Source organism: Phocoena phocoena, chromosome 14 (genome assembly GCF_963924675.1).
Source record: "Phocoena phocoena chromosome 14, mPhoPho1.1, whole genome shotgun sequence".
Taxonomy (NCBI): domain Eukaryota; kingdom Metazoa; phylum Chordata; class Mammalia; order Artiodactyla; family Phocoenidae; genus Phocoena; species Phocoena phocoena.
In genome coordinates this window covers 19,353,171-19,371,499 of record NC_089232.1, presented here as the reverse complement: position 1 = coordinate 19,371,499, position 18,329 = coordinate 19,353,171, and the positions used below count along the sequence as shown (strand labels likewise).

The following is an 18,329-nucleotide window of genomic DNA, read 5'->3' as shown; positions in this document are numbered from 1 at the left end:
TCAGGATATAGCAAAGAAAATGATGCTCGCCCTGCAAACCACATCTGTCACCCTTACCATGACATTGTAAATAAGGTCAAATGAAATAATGTCTAGGAGATTTCTCTGCAAGCTATAAAAGTAAGCATGCACAGGATTAATATTAAGGGCAATAAGCAGCTGGAAACTGAGTAGAACTTCCAAATACACAGAATAATAGGTCTGCTTTTCAGTGTGGGTTAAGGGCTCTGAACAAGGTGTTATACTAGAAATATCTTTTCCACCTTCACCTATGCTACCTAAAAGTCCACCCTTTTGAAATACCAAACCTTCCAGGCTAACAAACTGCATATTTGAAAGTATGTCTGTTCTGATGGAGAGGTAGAGGAATCCTGGGAGAACCTTTCTAAGTGAGAAAAAGTCTTTAGTAATATGATGTGAAGGAAATTAACAAATTTGGACTCTTTTAGGGTGTTCCCTAGGCCAGCCTCCAATACACTGAATAGGAGGAACTCATGCTTGCCTCTAAGCAGCGTTTATGAGGCCAGTCAAGTATATGTGGTTAAGTTGATCACTGTAGCTTTATTAGTAATTGGGAATTGAGGTAACAGAGGAATTTTTAGCAATGAGTGAGAGTAGATGATTTGTCTTATTTTTCTTTGTGTCCCTGGTCAAACATAGTGCTTGGTACACCCAGAACTCTTCAAATGCTAGTAGAAGGAATGAAAGAGCGAACACCAATTACTGAGGAGAGGCAGTGGAATAAAGAAAGAGATAAAGCATATTTTTTCCTCTCTGTGAATTTCTTACTACTCTTATAATAAGGTCCCTGCCTCCTTTGAGCTAATTGCATTACTACCTACCCCATTTTATTTTTGTGCATTTACTCTTATTTGTTTTCTTTGGTCTAACATTTAAATCTCTTTAATACTAATGTGGCATTTGTGTAGATTTTTCTTTATGGATCCTTTTTTTCCCCCTGTGAGATCAGAAAAAGATGTTGAAATGCACAACTGAAGACAGATTAAGGGGCCTTTATTTACCTTTACAAGAATGAACAACTAGAATCAAGAATGTATGATGGGGAAAGGGTAGTTTCTTCAATAAATAGTTAGGAAAACTGGATATCCACATACAGAAGAATAAAATAGGACTCCTGTCTTACACCATATACAAAAATCAACTCAAAATTGATTAAAGACTTGAACATAAGACCTGAAACCATAAAATTCCTAGAAGAAAACATAGGGGATAAGCTCCTTGGAAGTGGTCTTTGCAATGAGTTTCTGGATTTGACACCAAAAGCAAAGGCAACAGAAGCAAAAACAAACAAACAAACAATCAAAAAAAATGGACTACATCAAACTAAAACCTTCTGTACAGCAAAGGAAACCATCAACAAAATGAAAAGGAAACTTATGGAATGGGAGAAAATATTTGCAAATCATATATATGTTAAGGGGTTAATATCCAAAATATCCAAGGAACTCATACAACTCAACAGCAGGAGAAGAAACAATCCCATTAAAAATGGACGGAGAACCCATTCCCCTAATCATCAGGGGAATGCAAATCGAAACCACAATGAGGTATCATCTCATACCTGTGACGATGGCCAGAGATAACAAGTGTTGGTGAGGTGGTGGGAGTATAAGCTGGTGCAACCACTGTGGAAAACAGTATGGAGATTCCTCAAAAAGCTAAAAATAGAACTACCATATGATCTGCTCCTCTACTTCTGGATATATATCCAAAAGAAATGAGAACAGAATATCAAAGAAATATCTGAACTCCCATGTCCATGCAATATTATTGACAATAGTCAAGATATGGAAGCAATCTAAGTGTCCATCAACAGATGAATGGATAAAGACGGTGTGAGATATATTTAAAACACACACACACACACACACACACACACACACACACAATGGAATATTACTCAGCCATGAAAATGTAGGAAATTCTGCCATTTGTGACAATATAGATGAGCCTTGAGGGCATTATGCTAAGTGACATAAGCCAAACTGAGAAAGACAAATTCTGCATGGTATCACTTATATGTGGAATCTTAAAGAAAAAAGTCAAACTCGTAAATGTGGAAAATAGAAAAGTGGCTGCAAGGGGCTGGAGGATGGGAGAATGGGGAGAGGTTGGTAAACAGGTACAAACTTTAACTTATGAGATGAATAAGGTCTGAGAGTCTCATGTAAATAATAAAGTGACTATAGTTAATAACACTGTACTGTAAAATTGAAATTTTCTAAGAGAGTAGAATTTAAATTTCTGACCAAAAAAAAAAAAAAACAAAAAGGTATGCGAGGTGATGGATATGTTAATTAACTAGATGGGAGGAATCCTTTCACAATGTATATGTATATCAAATCACCACGATGTACTCTTTAAATATCTTACAATTTTATTTTAATCTCAATTTTATCTCAATAAGACTGAAATTAGAGAAAGAATGAATGTCTACCCATTAAAAAGATTTGCAGAGATGTCCTTTCATTGGTTAGATTAAAATTGGGCATACAGCCTTCAAAATCTCATCCAAGTTTAAGCTTCTCTGATTCTTGTTGGCTGGGGAGAGCCATTTTTTTCTTGAACTGTCTTTTTCAGAGAACTGTTTCATATTCATCAAATGGTTGCAGATTTTTAAACTTTGTGCAAAACACTTTTGCAGTATCTATTTGAAAGTGGCTCAATACACATCATACCTTCCTCATGTCCCACCCCATTGGCAGACCATTTTGGTCATTTTTAAGACAGTTTATTCTTCTTCTTGAGTTTGTGAGTTAAACTCTACCCTTTAATCACTCTGCCCTCTTATGAAATAAGGTGAATTGTTAGAATAGTTGTGATCCATCAACTGTATTTCTTTTGGTTTGCTGAAGAAAATGTAGTTGTTTACATTGATGAATAGCACTAATTGGGTAAAATAGACTGGTAGTGCTGAGCTAATACCTTTAAATGTCTTGTCTTAGGCAATTAATATTCCCTTGTCACACATACATTTAAATAGTTGGAAGAAAGCCTTCTGTTCTTGACTCCTGTCAGACTTAACGAGTGATTTTGTCAAGTCATTCCTTTCTGCCCTGGTTGATTGATAGCTAAATTTTGGTCTTCTAGCTTATGTAAAAAGTGTTAACTATGCCTTTCAACTTGTAGGCAAGGGCATTTAAACCATTCTAATAGTCAATTTACAGAGGAATTACATTGCCTGTTTACTGGAGGGGTCAAAAAATTGTGCCCCTATTCATCAGAGACACAAATCACAGGGCTCATGAGCTAATGAAGGCAGTATTTATGAGTCCCTGCACTTGCTGGATGATACCAAGTTCAAGGTGTCCCTGGTCCTGGCTGCTTAGGACTCTGGCTCTCAATTTTGGATGTGCCTTTGCTCATGGACTATGTAATAGATAGATATATTTAGGATGAATATGATTTGATCCTAAAACTCTTAAGAATGAGAAAAAAAACTAGAATGCTAGATTGTCACAGTACTAACCTTCATCTGCACCTTTCAAAGATATCTCTATAATAATGCAAATCCCTTCTAGCCTCAGTCACCACCTGGTTTATAGATTTTCATACATACCATAATTATCATCTGAAAGCAGGGGAAGTGGATCCCAATCATTTCTGGGAGGACTCTCACTTCTGTTGACTTAAGCCTTTGTTGAGAATCTGACAATTTACTGTTTTAAAACACTTTGACAGGGCTTCCCTGGTGGCATAGTGGTTGAGAGTCTGCCTGCTGATGCAGGGGACACGGGTTCGTGCCCCGGTCTGGGAAGATCCCTCATGCCGCGGAGCGGCTGGGCCCGTGAGCCATGGTCGCTGAGCCTGCGCGTCCGGAGCCTGTGCTCTGCAACGGGAGAGGCCACAGCAGTGAGAGGCCAGCATACTGCAAAAAAAAAAAAAAAGAAAAAACACTTTGACCAAAAAGTTTTAATAAGATAGTTACATAAAAGCAAGCATGACCCATGGACATGTTTTTGCAGTAGACATATCTTGACCCATGAGTCCTCCATTTTTTTTTTTCTTTACAGACTCATAAAGCCCCAGGAAGTCACAGAGTCTCATAGTGAGTATACAGGAGGTCCCTTTCAGCTCCTGGAATGGGGATTCATTAGGACTCAGCATCACTTCTTCCTCTGGAGGGACAACTTACTCCCTCTTGGGGTATCCATCTGCCCCTGGGTCTGTTTCCCATCCTCTCTACTGGGGTTTTCTTTTTTATTTTTTCTTTTATTATCCTGGGGGAGTCTTCTAGAATTCTTCATGCACTTCACTCATCATCCAGAAAGCTGGATCACGTATGTTCCTGGAATTTGATGCACCATCAGTATCTATATACCTTTGCTTTCAGTCAATACTGTATGCAAAGCTGGAAAAATTTAGACAAAGGAGAGGTTGCATATACTACTAGTTCAGAGCATGAACTCTGGGGCCAGCCTGAGTTCAAATCCTGCCACTGCCACTTATCAGCCATGTGAATGTGGACAAGTAACATTCAATTGCCTCAGTTTCCTCACCTATAAAATGGAGAAAATAGTACCCAGGTCTTGTCAGAGAAATAACTGAGTTATTCCAAGCATTTAGAACAGTGTCTGACACAAAATAAGCGTTAAAGTCTGCTAATATGACATACTAATTTTCCCCGATCCTTTCCTGCTCCCCTTTTTGCCCCCTCTTCTCCATGGCCCACTGCTGCAATCCACTTCTGCCTTCCGCGTTCACCCTCCATTCCACCAATCTTTCTTTTGCTTCCTTGTATTGCCTCAAGCGATTATGGGCTCCATGTTCGGCTAACATTTTTACCAGCACTAATGAAAGCTGCTTGTACATGCTGGATTGAGGCCATCTGGAGATCCATGATGACCCAGCACTGCCTGGGATCCTAAGGAAATATTTCATTCTCTCTTCCCATGAAAGGAATTGCCCTTGCCTACTGTGGAGTAAGAAGGGGACTTTGGTACGGTGCTGTGCATACTGGGACAGAAAATGGAGCCAGCAGGAGCCAAGCACCTGCTGCTATTCTTCAGGATGATCCCTGACCTGTCCTAGTCCCCAAGACTTGTCTTTTCAGTACAATTTCAAACTAAATAATTTGTTAAATCTATAAAAATAAGAAATTGCAGCTGTGATGTTGTTAAGCACAGCCCAGAGCTTATAATTGTACATGTAGAGCAGACTACTGTTAATCCAGCGCTTTTGGCCAAAGAACTGAGTTAGAATGACACCAACCAGTCAACTGATTGATCAGAAATTTATTTTGATGGTGTCTCCCCCCCCAAAATGGTTCAGTGACCACAAAAACTTATTCTAGTTTAATATGTATATTATCAGTCATCTCTTGTCACAGTAGCACAGTATAATATCTCAATGGCATGCCGAAATAGCATTTGTTGCTCAGTAGTCTAAGATGGTCACCTTAGTCAAGCCTTCTCACATGTATGGGTTCAGTTGCTCTTCACTGACCTAAGATGGTCTTGATGGGAATGACTGAGGTGACTTAGTTCTATTCCACATGTTTGTCTCCCTCCTCCTGGGAGAAGCCGTCTAGCCTAGGCATGTCCTACTCATGAGAATGGCAGACTAACTAAACCAAGCAAGTCCACTAGACCAAGCAAAGTCACCCCTGCATGCATCATAATGGTCAACATCCATTGACCCTAAGCATGCCACATGGCCCAGCTCAGAGCCAGAGAAGGCAGACAATACAGAGTTACATGGCAATGGGCTTGGGTAGAGGAGGGTGAAGAATGGGGCCATTCATATAACAAATCTACTACAGTTATCTACTCAGTGCTTTTTAATCCATCAGCAAGATATGTATCAACTGTTATCTTGACTGCATCAGCACTCCTAGAGGAGAAATCTAGAGGGCATGGACTGTTTATCTGACTAAACTAAACCATCCTGTGTTTGTTATTTAGGGCCATGCATATTGGTGTTTCTAATGATGACAGTTGTGCTTTGAATTGATTCAGTAGGGCCTGAACTGGGGAGAGGGGTATATGGAGAAAAGCATGAAGCCTAATGAACTGTTCTTCTTTTTTTTAAAGAAGTCATTGGTTTCATTAAGGAAAGAAGCTGGTATCCCAATTAAAATGATTTTGCTTCACAGAAGGTAGTGCCATCAGGATAATGAATAGAATGACCAAAGGATTTTATGTGTTTCTCATAAAGAAAACAAAATAAAGGGAAAAAAACTGATTATTCTCTAAGTGCTCTTGCACAAGCTTCATAGATACGCCTCTGCTTCCCCCACAGCTGCCCCCACCCCCATCCCAAACTGTGAGCAGTGCTGTCATTACCAGTGCACTGTGTGCATTGGCAGCACCTTAGCTTATTAAAGTGGTTTTGGGTGGATTACTGCACTGACTGATTACCTTAATTGACCTTCAGACTGGCTAAAATTTGCCTGACTTAATGAGGCTTAATTCTTGTCAAGCTCCTAGGCTAGATGGCTCCTGGCCCAGACACTTTGTTGTTTTGATATTTCATTTTTAATAACAATTACACCCCAAAGCTTAAGGAAATATGGTAAAATGTGTCAGTGATTGTGAAGAGCCCAGAGCAGCTGTATTCATGGAAAGATTTAAGGTTCAAAGTTTTGAGCCCATTTAAAATCACGATCTACCCTGAATTTGACCTTGATTGGTGTATCTTACATCATTGCAGTGAAGTGAATACTATTATTCTTAACAAGATTTTTCTAAACATCTTTCTAAATGACAAGACATGTTAAAACAATCAGCCATTTCTTAAATATCATGAGCCCAGCCTAGATTTGGGTGTTAACTCTTATTTCTGAAAATCAAGATGGCACTGGATTGTCAGATGCTTGGATACAATCCACCTAAAGGTTTGCATGCAAAAACACTTAAATTGCAGGTAAGATTCAGCAAAGAAAGAAAGCTTTCCTTCTGCAGAAGAAATAGGATTTATTGGCATTAGGTATCTGGAACACTGTCCTAAGAAGGATTATGAAATGGTATTTGAGCTCAGAATAAAAGAACACTGTGATTGATTAGTCATGTCTGGTGTAGGCATAGCAAGGAAATGTGGCAGTATACTTGCCATGCCTGTCCCAGACCATAGCTTCTGATATTGTTCCTTACAGACAACCCTTCACCTTTAATTTTTTCCTATAAATATATTTATTTTTTCCACCTTCCACCCATGCTTGAGTACCTGAATTATTCTTCTACCAGATCTATTCTTTATTGGCCATTTTTTGGTTTTGATCCAGCATCTGAATTCCTTTCCTATGTTTGGGGAATTCCTCATTATATAAATTTTGGTATATAAGAAGATAAAATGGCCAGAAAACTTGTTTTTACAAAGTGCTTTCCTCCCAACACCTTCCTCCTTCACCCTTGCAACTAGATGTTTACACATGACCCAGAGTTTGGGTCTGTATTTCACTCAGATAAAAATCAGGTTCATTTGCCTAAGACTTTGCATCAGAAGCTAATGACAGAAAGACACAGTGTCCTAACAGTTTTTTTTAATAAATTTATTTATTTTTTAATTTTATTTTTGGCTGTGTTGGGTCTTTGTTGCTGCGTGCGGGCTTTCTCTAGTTGCGGCGAGCGGAGGCTACTCTTCGTTGTGGTGTGCGGACTTCTCATTGTGGTGGCTTCTCTTGTTGTGGCGCACGGGCTCTAGGCACGTGGAATTCAGTAGTTGTGGCGCGTGAGCTCAGTAGTTGTGGCTCGCAGGCTCTAGAGCGCAGGCTCAATAGTTGTGGCGCATGGATTTAGTTGCTCCGTGACATGTGGGATCTTCCCAGACCAGGGCTCGAACCCTTGTCCCCTGCATTGGCAGGTGGATTCTTAACCACTGCGCCACCAGGGAAACCCTGTCCTAACATTTTTGTATTCTGTTCTTTCTTTCAACTAACAGGAGAGCTTTTCTGCTTAAACCTTCCAAAATCAGTTTCTAATGCTGGCAACTAAGAACTTAACTGATACAATAGGTCTTCTAGGGCAGTGCTCTTCAAACTTTACTGTGCATAGGAATCACCTAGGCTTTTTATTAAAATGCAGATTCTGATTGAAATGGAGGTCTGGGGTGGGCCTGAGGCTTGCTTTTGTAACAAACTCCCAGGAAAAGGCAATGATACTGGCCTGGGGCCCACCTTTTAAGTAGGAAGAATCAAGGGAAGGAAAGGTAGCCTAAAAGAAGACAGAATTGGCAGGAAAAAAAAGAGATCTGTTTCAATGTGTTCTAGTTAAGTTAGAACAGACCAACTACTACAACTAATAAACTTCAAAATGTGCAACAGCTCCAACAAAATAGAATTGCATTCTTAATCATGTAACAATACTGGGCCAGTGACAGAACACTGGGAAGCTCTCCTCCATGTATTCAGGTGTAGGTTGATTGGGGGGAACAGGGGTTGTACAGCATCTTCAATTCATGGCTTCCCAGGTCACCTTGGGGTCATGTCTGTATTCCATCTAGATAAAATTGGAAAAGTGTGCATGAGAAATGTTTCTTTCTTTTTTTAAATTTTTAATTATAAAATAAAGCATAGATATAGAAATCCACACACAATAAGCATTATCATTATGCAAACACTCTTGTAACCACTACCCAGGTCAAGAAATAGACTTTGCTGGCCTCCGTAGAAACGCTTTTTATATTTCCTGCCTCCCTCAAAAAGCAACATTATCCTGACTTTGAGAATGCTCACTTCCTTGTATTCCTTTGTGGTTTTATCACTCTGATATTCATCTTCAGATGATATAGTTTAGGTTTGCCCACGTTTTGGGATTTATTTTTTAGTCTCCTAATCTGTTGCAACCCCTTCCATCCCTTTCTTTTGCTTATAATCTATCTGTTGAGGAACCCGGATGGTTTGTACTGTAAGGTTCCTGGAGTTCGCATTTAGCTGAATGGATATGTGTGATGCAGTCCCATATGTTATTCTGTCTTCTATATTTTGTGTAAACCACCAAGGGGATCCAGAGCTTCTACCATGTTCAAGTTTGATCCCTTTGGCATCACCATACTTGGGATTGTGCTGTTTCATCAGAAGGCACATAATGTCTGGTTCTCTCTCTCTTTCTTTAAATTGAAGTATAGTTGATATACAATATTATATAAGTTATGGGTGTACAATATAGTGATTCACAATTCTTAAATTGTTGTACCTTTTTTGTGATGTTTTCAACCACTATTGTTCATTGTCTGATGTCTTAATTCATTAAAGGTTGCAAAATGGTGATATTCTATCATTTTGTCTTCATTTATTAAGTGGACTAAATTTATAGACAGACATTTTCCTCGTTACAAAGAATTTCAGTTCATGTAGGAAAGGCAAGATGTATTCTTGATTCTTCCAAGATAAATGAATTGGTTCTTTGTCATCCTCTGAAGGTGACCAATTAATTATTATTATTTTTTAGTCATTATAAACTCATTTAAACATATTTGATGGGTTTCAAGACACTGGAATTTTTATTCTTTGTGACGTTTAAATTGTCTAGTCTTTGGCCAAGTGGGAGCCTCCTGAGTTATTTTTACATGACCCTAGTAGTCTTTGATCTCTTTTTGCTGTCTGGTATAATAAGATATTTCAGGCTATTTGTATATTTCTAGCCCCAAAGAAATTGGAATCAACCATTTCTCTAAGAAGTCCTAGTTTGGTTTAGGGGAAAATTGTATTTCAAGATGTTCATTGCTACTGGGCTGGCCATTGTTCTTAGACCTTTTCATTGGACAGAACTTGGAAATTGTATGTGTGTGTGTGTGTGTGTGTGTGTGTGTGTGTGTGTGTGTTCACTTTAAAATCTCATGTGTTCATACTGATATTTCTACTTCAGATCTAGGATTATAGGGTTTTTCCTTAACCTCTTCTATATTACATCATCTTTCTTCCACACCAACACTTCTGGTTAGCAAGAACACAGGAGATGAGAAATAAACTTTCATAACTGTTTGCTTTATTTTATCTTGAAACACAATAGTGTTAGAATAGCAATCTTCATACTACCATTATAATTAAAATTACATAAGATAGTTAAAATCTTTTCACAAAAAAGATTCCCTTTCTCTTTTCATTTTTACCTCTTCATTGCCAGAGCATACATCCATTTTATATTATACTCTCTCCCATTTGACTATCCTATATTCTTAGTTCTATAAACATGTATATATTGAAAGCTCACTGCCAGTACTTATGTTTTTCTAGATATTATGTTGATGTTTTTCTAGTTATTTTGCCAGGTAAAGTTTGTTCTCTAACAGATTCCCTATGTCTCATAGCAACAATATTTTCTGAGTTCTTGCATGTTGATCAAATTTGGTCTGTGGCTTATATCTTTGAAAGTCAGTTTTGCTGGTTATAAAATTCTTAGCTCATATTTTCTTCCCTTGAGTATCTTAAATATGGTATTTAATTTTCTTCTGGCAAAAGCTTTGCTGTTGAAAAGTCTGGTCATCATCTGATTTTCTTTCCTTTATAAGTCACATGCTCTATTTGCCTAAGTACATAAGGATTTGCCCCTTTTTTCTTTAGAATCCAGTTTTCTTGGTTGATAGTATAGGTCACTCTTCTCAAGTACATGATACGCTTTTTCAGAAAATAGTTTATATATATATAATGTATATTTCTATATAGAATATATATTTCTACATTGAATGTATAAAGAATATAATTTATATATTTAAAAATAATTATATAAAATAAATATGTAAGTGATTATATTTATATAATAACACTTTAATTGAAAATTTTGTATATATATATTGAGGAAAACTTTCATGAATTAAAGTTCTTAGTATTCTTTCTGTTTTCTTGCTTTGATTTTCTTCTTTAGGGACCTCTAGTAGCCATAAATTGAATTTTCTTTGCCTATCTCCAATATTTGTCAACTTTACTCAAATTTTTAAAAGCTCTTTTTCAAAAATTTATTTTGGGTAATAATTTTTCCTTGTTTTCTCTTTATATTTCTCTTGAGGCATTTGCAATTGTGTTTATTCATTCTTGTTTAGTCTTCAAATGATTTTTCTTTTATTTATAATTCTTTTCTGAGTTTCATGACCTCATCCTATAATTTCTTTGTCTAATTTATGTTCTTTCATATCTTGCATCAATTTTTAGTGTATTTTAATATGTTTGAAATAGTAGATTACAGTTTTAATTTGTTTTACAGGCATATTTTTCTGGCATGCTTTTAGTTTGTGTAGAGATGATATATTTTTCTTATAATAATTTTATGTGAGTTTTGACCTTGATGATTTCAAGTTGCTCATTTTTATGTGAACTCAATCTTCCTGAAGGTTTAGATAGAAGCTAGAAGAGCAGATGGGTCTTCTAGCTTCACAGAGCTCTCACTCCTGTTACTTTTGTGTAACATTTAAAAGTACAGTGGCTTAGACACAAAATGACAAATACTGTATGATTTCACTTATATGAATGTTCTAGAATAGGCAAATTCATAGAGACAGAGAGTAGATTTATCAGGGGCTGGGAGGAGGGAAGCATGGGGAATTTTTGCTTAATGTTTATACAATTCTATTTGGGTGATGGAAATATTTTGGAACTATATGATGGTGTTGGTTGTACAACATTGTGAACCTAATTAATGACACTGAATTGTACACTTAAAAATGGTTAAAATGGAAAACTTTATGCTATATATATTTTACCAAAGTAAAAATTTTAAGATTAAAAAAACCCAACACAGTGGCTTGACTGGTGAGATAGCCTGGCTCTGACAATTGTCCCCACTTTACCTGGACTTTCCCTTTCTTTTATCTCTGTTGTCCCCATCCAGTTCAATTTTGATTTCACTCCCAGTAGTTTCTCCTTCATGAGGGTCTCTGTCCTGGAAGAGAGCCAAGCCAGGTCAGTTTCAAGTGTCCACTGCACTGTCCCCTTCAGGGTTTTTCATAGTGGCTTCTGCTACTTGCCACCTTATGATGGCAGGCAAGTTATTTAACTTTTCCAAGTCCCACTTTCTTCAATTGAAAAACTGGCGTAAGACTAGTCCCTATCTCATAGTATTGTTGTGAGGATTAAGTAATGTAATATGTAAAGATCTTGGTTAACCTTAGTTGTCTGACACATCATATATACCCAGAATATATGAGCTCACCAATAAAAACATTATTCCCAAGCAGAAATTGAACACACCTTGCTAAATGAGTAACTAATTAATGTTAATTTTCCATAGGCTTTGTTATATTTTATATGGTGAAATGTCCAACTCAATCCAGAGTTGAACCAAAACTAAGCTATACATACACACATGCATACTTTATGGTAATGATTTGTGCAAAATTCTCCTCTGACCAATGATAAATATGTATGTGTATCACCTTATCAAAAGATTTGCCTGAATACTCCTGAATAGGAATATTTGTTTGGAAAATATACACATTGTTTATCATCTTCTCTCGTATTTACTTGTATTTGGGGTGTTTTTTCCCTGTATACATTCTGACAGTTATGAACAAAGCAGCACTAAGATAATTGTTCAGTACACTTTCATTTCATTTTCATGCTGCTGCCCTGCTTCCCATTTTAACAATGTGGGAATGATGTGTAATTATGCACTGTTAGAAATTTGGGTATGTTTATTCTAACTTACCCTGAAGAATAATTGTCAGTACTTCTTTCTGGAGCACAGCAACTATATCATCATAGCACCTGGGCAGACACATTTTTGATATCGTTAGATATTTCATGTTTCCACCTCCATTAAATACAAACAGTGGATCTATAAAGGGTAGGAGACTGCAGAGCGGTAAGGTTTTAGGGTGGCTTCAAGACCCAGTTCACCTAAAGTTCTCCCCACCTGTTGAATGATGCCTAGATTTCTCCTTTTTCTAAAGAGCCCAAGTTTTTGAGCTGAATCAAGATTCAAAACCTGAAGGGAGACATTTGGCCAATGAAGGATGAGAGCAGAACTTTGATAAGGAGAGCCTATAATGTAATGAGCAACAGGCCATGCGTAGGTCAACTTTCAAGTTGACCTACAATACAGTTAATTCAGAATCATTCGTCAGTCATATCTCTTTGCCTTCCTTTGATGTGATAAGCACCAGCAAGATTAAAAAGAGAGTTGGAACATTATGCCTGTGGGCAATGAGAACTGGGACTTTAGAAAAACTATTTCCAGGCAGTGATATAATTCATATGGCTAAATGAGTAATACACTCAAATAGACCTCCGTTCCTTAATTGTGTGTGTTTCTGTTTTTGTTTTCACTGTAGCTTCGGAAAGCAGTGATGGATCACATATCTGATTCTTTCTTGGAAACCAACGTCCCTTTGCTAGTTCTCATTGAGGCTGCAAAAAGTGGGAACGAGAAGGAAGTGAAGGAATACGCCCAGGTTTTCCGCGAGCATGCCAACAAGCTGGTGGAGGTAAGTCAAGAGAGGCCCAAGACTAGAATTTATCAGTGGGTTTAATCTCTACATGTCTCTTGGAATTTCAACAGGCCATCCTTCTATGGTTTTCCTGGATCTTTCTTTTATTTTCTGTTGACTCCATCCCTTGCAAAGGAAACAGGTTTTCAGTAATCTCTCCTCTCTGTATTAGACAATTCTAAACGTGTTCTGAAACATGTCTACTAATTTTCCTGAACAATAAGCAGAGGCTGAAACAGGAGCAATAGAAAGGACCCTCCAAAGTTCTGAAGACCATGTTTGATTAAAGGGGATAGAATTAAAATTGCCAAAAGGAGATTTAAACACTGTTCCCTTTTCGTCCCCATCTCCACTCCACTCACCTAAGCCTGGATTAGCTGGCCACATTATGAACATGTAAAAATCAATCCCCCCTCCCTATAAGAGATGTCTGAACTCCTGGTGAAGGATCTTGGGGCAGTAGTAGGAGTGTAAGTTCAGGTCCTAAGTATATTCTCTGTGTTAGAGACATCTGTGGGAGTTGCTTTATAAACGCAAAATTGTGCTGTGTGATTTTGAGAAAAATATTGTTCAGGGGAAACAAAATAAAAGTGAAATGTTAACCAGACTGCCTAAATCTAAGAGTTGAAAACCAACAGCTTGGCAAAAGTTGGATTGAATGATGTGGGGCCACATAGAAAAGAGAGATGCTGAACAGGAAATGTGTGTGATAGAGAAAAAGAGTCAAGGAGGGCAAGGGTCCTGGCAAATTAAGGGAATGGTTATCAGAGCCAGGTTAAAACTTTTTCAGGGTCTGAGTACTTAGAAACAACAGCAAAAACAGCAACAAAAACTCTGGTATAGCCCCACTGTAACTCAAAAATAAAATAAAATTACTCAAAACTGCAGACAACTTAAATGCAAGCTATAAATTAAATAAATTACTTTTTTATTTTCTTTGGATGGCAAAATTAAATTCTGAATAAGTTCATCAGATATGAAATGCTCTCCATTTTTCTTGCAGTGAGTGATGGGGTTGTGCTCCAATTTAATTGTGCCCTAAGCATGTGCTTGGTTCACTCTTTGGTTAATCCAGCACTGCTGTCGCTTCTGGGGCTGAACACTCAGCCTGCAGGAAGTCCTACATCAAGCCTCGAGGAGGCCCCTGGTCCTCTAGGACACAGGCTGAGATATCACCCATGACAGCAGTTGGCAAGCTGAACATGCAAAAGCTGAAACTACTAAAATAAAACCCTTGAACTTCCTACCATAGCTCCAGTGTCTTGAGGTGACACCAGACTAGAGCTAAAGATAGGGTCATACTTATAATATCAAGACAGTCTTTCTGGCTCTGTCCCCACGGATGGGGCAAGCACCCTATTAGTCTTCACATTCCACACAGAAATTCCAAGCTCCAAATTGGCCATTGAAGAATCCAGAGTCTTTCCAAGGTTGCCTTGGAAGTTCTGGCCCTTTCTGTTATTTTGAGAAAGAGCAGGTAAAGAAGGAGGAAAAGGGGTAGAAGGACACAGAGAGGAAGAAGAGGAAAGAAAGAATGCTGAATGAGTGCTACAAAAATCTTTTAAATATTTGTATACAATAAATAATAATATTAACCTACAGATACATCATCCCATACATATAATCACAGTATTTACATGATAACTGCAGAATTTATAGAGAATGTTAATTCATAGTGTCGTAGGCATTAAGGACGAAGCAAAGGACATGACTTCAAAGTTATATGATAAACATCTCCTACTTTCAGTCCTGTCAGTGTCTTTCTGTAATTCTGTGTGTAACCTCATTTGTAGATGATGTTTGAAGTTCAAACTTGATGCCCTGTGTAAATGTGAGGCCAGGACCAAGTAGCCCACTCGTCTATTCTTTCTCCCTTCTCCTGTGATAGACCCTGGACACACCCACCATTTCCCTTCATCCCATCTGTAGGTTTCACTGAAGGGGAATCCAGCCACTCTGGGTGATCCTTGATCCACAACTTGTGCCAGAAGCAGTAGCTTCATCTCATTTAGACTCCACATTTCAGACCGTTGCTGATTTGCTTCCCTTAGTTGTTCCTTTCCTTCCCCCTGTGTGGTCACTACAGCAGCATTTTAGAATTTCTTGATACCCAGGAGGTGCCATGGCTAAGGTATGCACTAGCCTGTGTTTGATTAGAGGTGAACAGGAATTGAAAACATTTCTGTAGCTTATGTACTTCAAACAAGTGCTTCACTGCTGATGCATACATGTAAGAAAACTTGAGTGCTGGGCTGAGAGTCACCATTTTTCCATTTTGAAAGTGTCTGTATGGACTTGGGCACTTTTCTGGGCCTTAGTTTCTGTGTCTATAATATGAAAAATTTGGTTGATATATTGATTTTCATATCCATTAACTTGATAAATTCACTTACTAATGCCAAATTTTGACTGTAGCCTTTAGGATTTTCTGTATACACAATCATGTTGTCTGAAAATTATGACAGTTGTATTTCTTTTTTTCCAGTCTTTGTATCTTGTTTATTCCTTGCATTATTGCAATAGCCAGATGTTCAGATCGATATTGTGGTAATAGATATTTCTGTTACTTTTAGATCACAGTGATAAAATTTAAATATTTTACCACTAATTATATTGATAGTTCTAGATTTCTTGCAGATACTTTTAGTAGATTAATTTAGCTGTCTTCTGTTATTCCTTCACTAAAATTTTAAAAAATCATGAATACGCACAAAATTATATAAAACAAAATTTCTGCACATTTTGAGACAGTTGTATGATTTTTGTTTCATTTATTCTCCTTCAGAGGTATCAAAATTATGCTTTCCCTCAAAAAATGAGTAAGAAATTATTCCACCTTTCTGTTTTCTGGGAGTGAATGAATGTGTAAGACTGGCATTATATATTTTTTAAATATTTGGAGGAATTCACTGATATAGCAATCTGAGCCTGGGTATTTATTCGAGGGAGATTTTTTAAAGTACAGATTCTTTTTTTTTAAACCTAAGACTATTTAAATTTTCTATTTCCTTTTGGGTCAGCTTTGGTAAGTTGTATTCTAGGAATTTATTTAAATTTAATTTTGTAAGTTTTCAGCATAAAATTGCCCATTTCTTCTAATTTTTTTAATGTGTGAGAATTTGTACTACTCTTTCTTTCTTTCTTTCTTTCTTTCCTCATATGGCTAATTGGTGTCTTCTTTTTTTTTTTTAATTGATTAGTTTTGTAAGAGTTTGATCAATTTAATAATCTTTTCTAAAACACAGCTTTCAGCTTCATAGATTTTGTTTTTTTTTAAATTTTACTTATGCTCCAATCTTTGTATTTCTTTTTTCTGCTTTCTTCTGGTATAACTTACTGTTCTTTTTCTAACTTTTTGAGATGGATAATTATATCATTGATTTTTAGCCCTTCTTATTTTAAAAATATGTGCATTTAAGGCTATAAGTTTCTTCCTAAGCTATACTTACGTCTGGTTATTTTCTACTGACCTAATTTTAAGCTCACTCATCTGTGTTCAATATGCTTAAAACTGATCTACTGAGTTCAATTTTTATTTAAGAATTTCTAGTTGATTCATTTTTTTTTAAATGATTCCAGTTCTCTGGTATAATTCATTATCAGGTTGTCTCCTTTAAAAAATACATTAATCAAGGGTTTCCCTGGTGGCACAGTTGTTGAGAGTCCGCCTGCTGATGCAGGGGACACGGGTTCGTGCTCCGGTCGGGGAAGATCCCACATGCCACAGAGCAGCTAGGCCCATGAGCCATGGCCGCTGAGCCTGTGCGTCTGGAACCTGTGCTCCGCAACGGGAGAGGCCACAACAGTGAGAGGCCTGTGTACCACAAAAACAAACAAGCAAACAAACAAACAAAAAAAACCATTAATCAGAGTTATTTTAAAAATCCAAGTCAAAGAACTCCAATATTTGGATCAATTTTGTTTCCGTTTTGTGGTTGCCCCACAGAGGGCAACTTTCCCTGCCCCCTGAAATCAGCTTGGATTTCAAGACTGATGATGCAACAGCAGCCACCAAGAGGGTATGAACAGCTCTTTTACTCACATAGTGGGACTTTCTAGAGAGAGCAGAGCAGGTGCCCAAGCCAGTCCACAGTGGCTTCAGCAAAGAGATGAACAGGTGCTTTTGGTCTTTATCAAGCTGTGGGGCTGGAGTCAAGATTTCCACGGAGGGGCTGGATCTTGAATGTTTCTTCAAATTTCCCTACCTGCATCCAAAAAAGGTGGGTTTTCCTATCAGTTTGCCCAGTTGTGGAGCAAGAGGAAAAGGGAGAAGAGTGAGACTTAAACACTGTCAGCAGTCAAATATTCAAAATGGAGTTAAGACTCTTTATAATTCACCTCTGATGTTTGCCTGGTGACTGGAATGTGCCATGTTTCATTTAATTGAATTTGTACTTGTTTAAATAAGTGATTATGGAGCCTTATAAGGCTTTCAAAATGGAGACTTTATTATGGTGACTGTTTTTATTATTTGATTTTATCTTGATTATTATTATTATTTATTTTTAGTACACTGGGTAATTTTTGATTGAATAGCAAACATGCTTATGAAAAAATATAGAGGGTCTGTGTCTTCATCTATTCAGGCTGCTGTAATAGAGTACCACAAACTCAATGGCCTGTAAAACCAGAAATATATTTCTCACAGTTCTGGAGGCTGGGAAGTCCAAGATCAAGCCCCTAGAATAGATGTGTTTTGGTGAAGGCCCTCTTCCTGGTTCATAGCTGGCAACTTCTCACTGTGTTCTCACATGGTGGAAGGGGAGAGGGATCTCTGTGGGGTCCCTTTTATACACTATCTGGAGAAAAACATGGTCTGAAAGGATACATGTACCCCAATGTTCATTGCAACACTGTTTACAGTAGCCAAGACATGGAAGCAACCTAAATGTCCATCAACAGATGAATAGATAAAGAAGATGTGGTACATATATATATATATAAAATGGAAT

General features: G+C 37.5%; 1 protein-coding gene across 5 annotated transcripts in view; it reads left to right on the top strand.

The window, feature by feature from the left end:
• The window catches only part of CTNNA2 (catenin alpha 2), a 1,049,032-nt gene that overhangs the window by 799,266 nt on the left and 231,437 nt on the right, over positions 1 to 18,329 (top strand). For all 5 annotated transcript variants that reach the window (XM_065891313.1, XM_065891311.1, XM_065891310.1 and 2 more), the window contains one exon: positions 13,222 to 13,374. In XM_065891313.1, the coding sequence (XP_065747385.1) occupies positions 13,222 to 13,374 (153 nt within the window). The remainder of the gene's footprint in view (positions 1 to 13,221; positions 13,375 to 18,329) is intronic.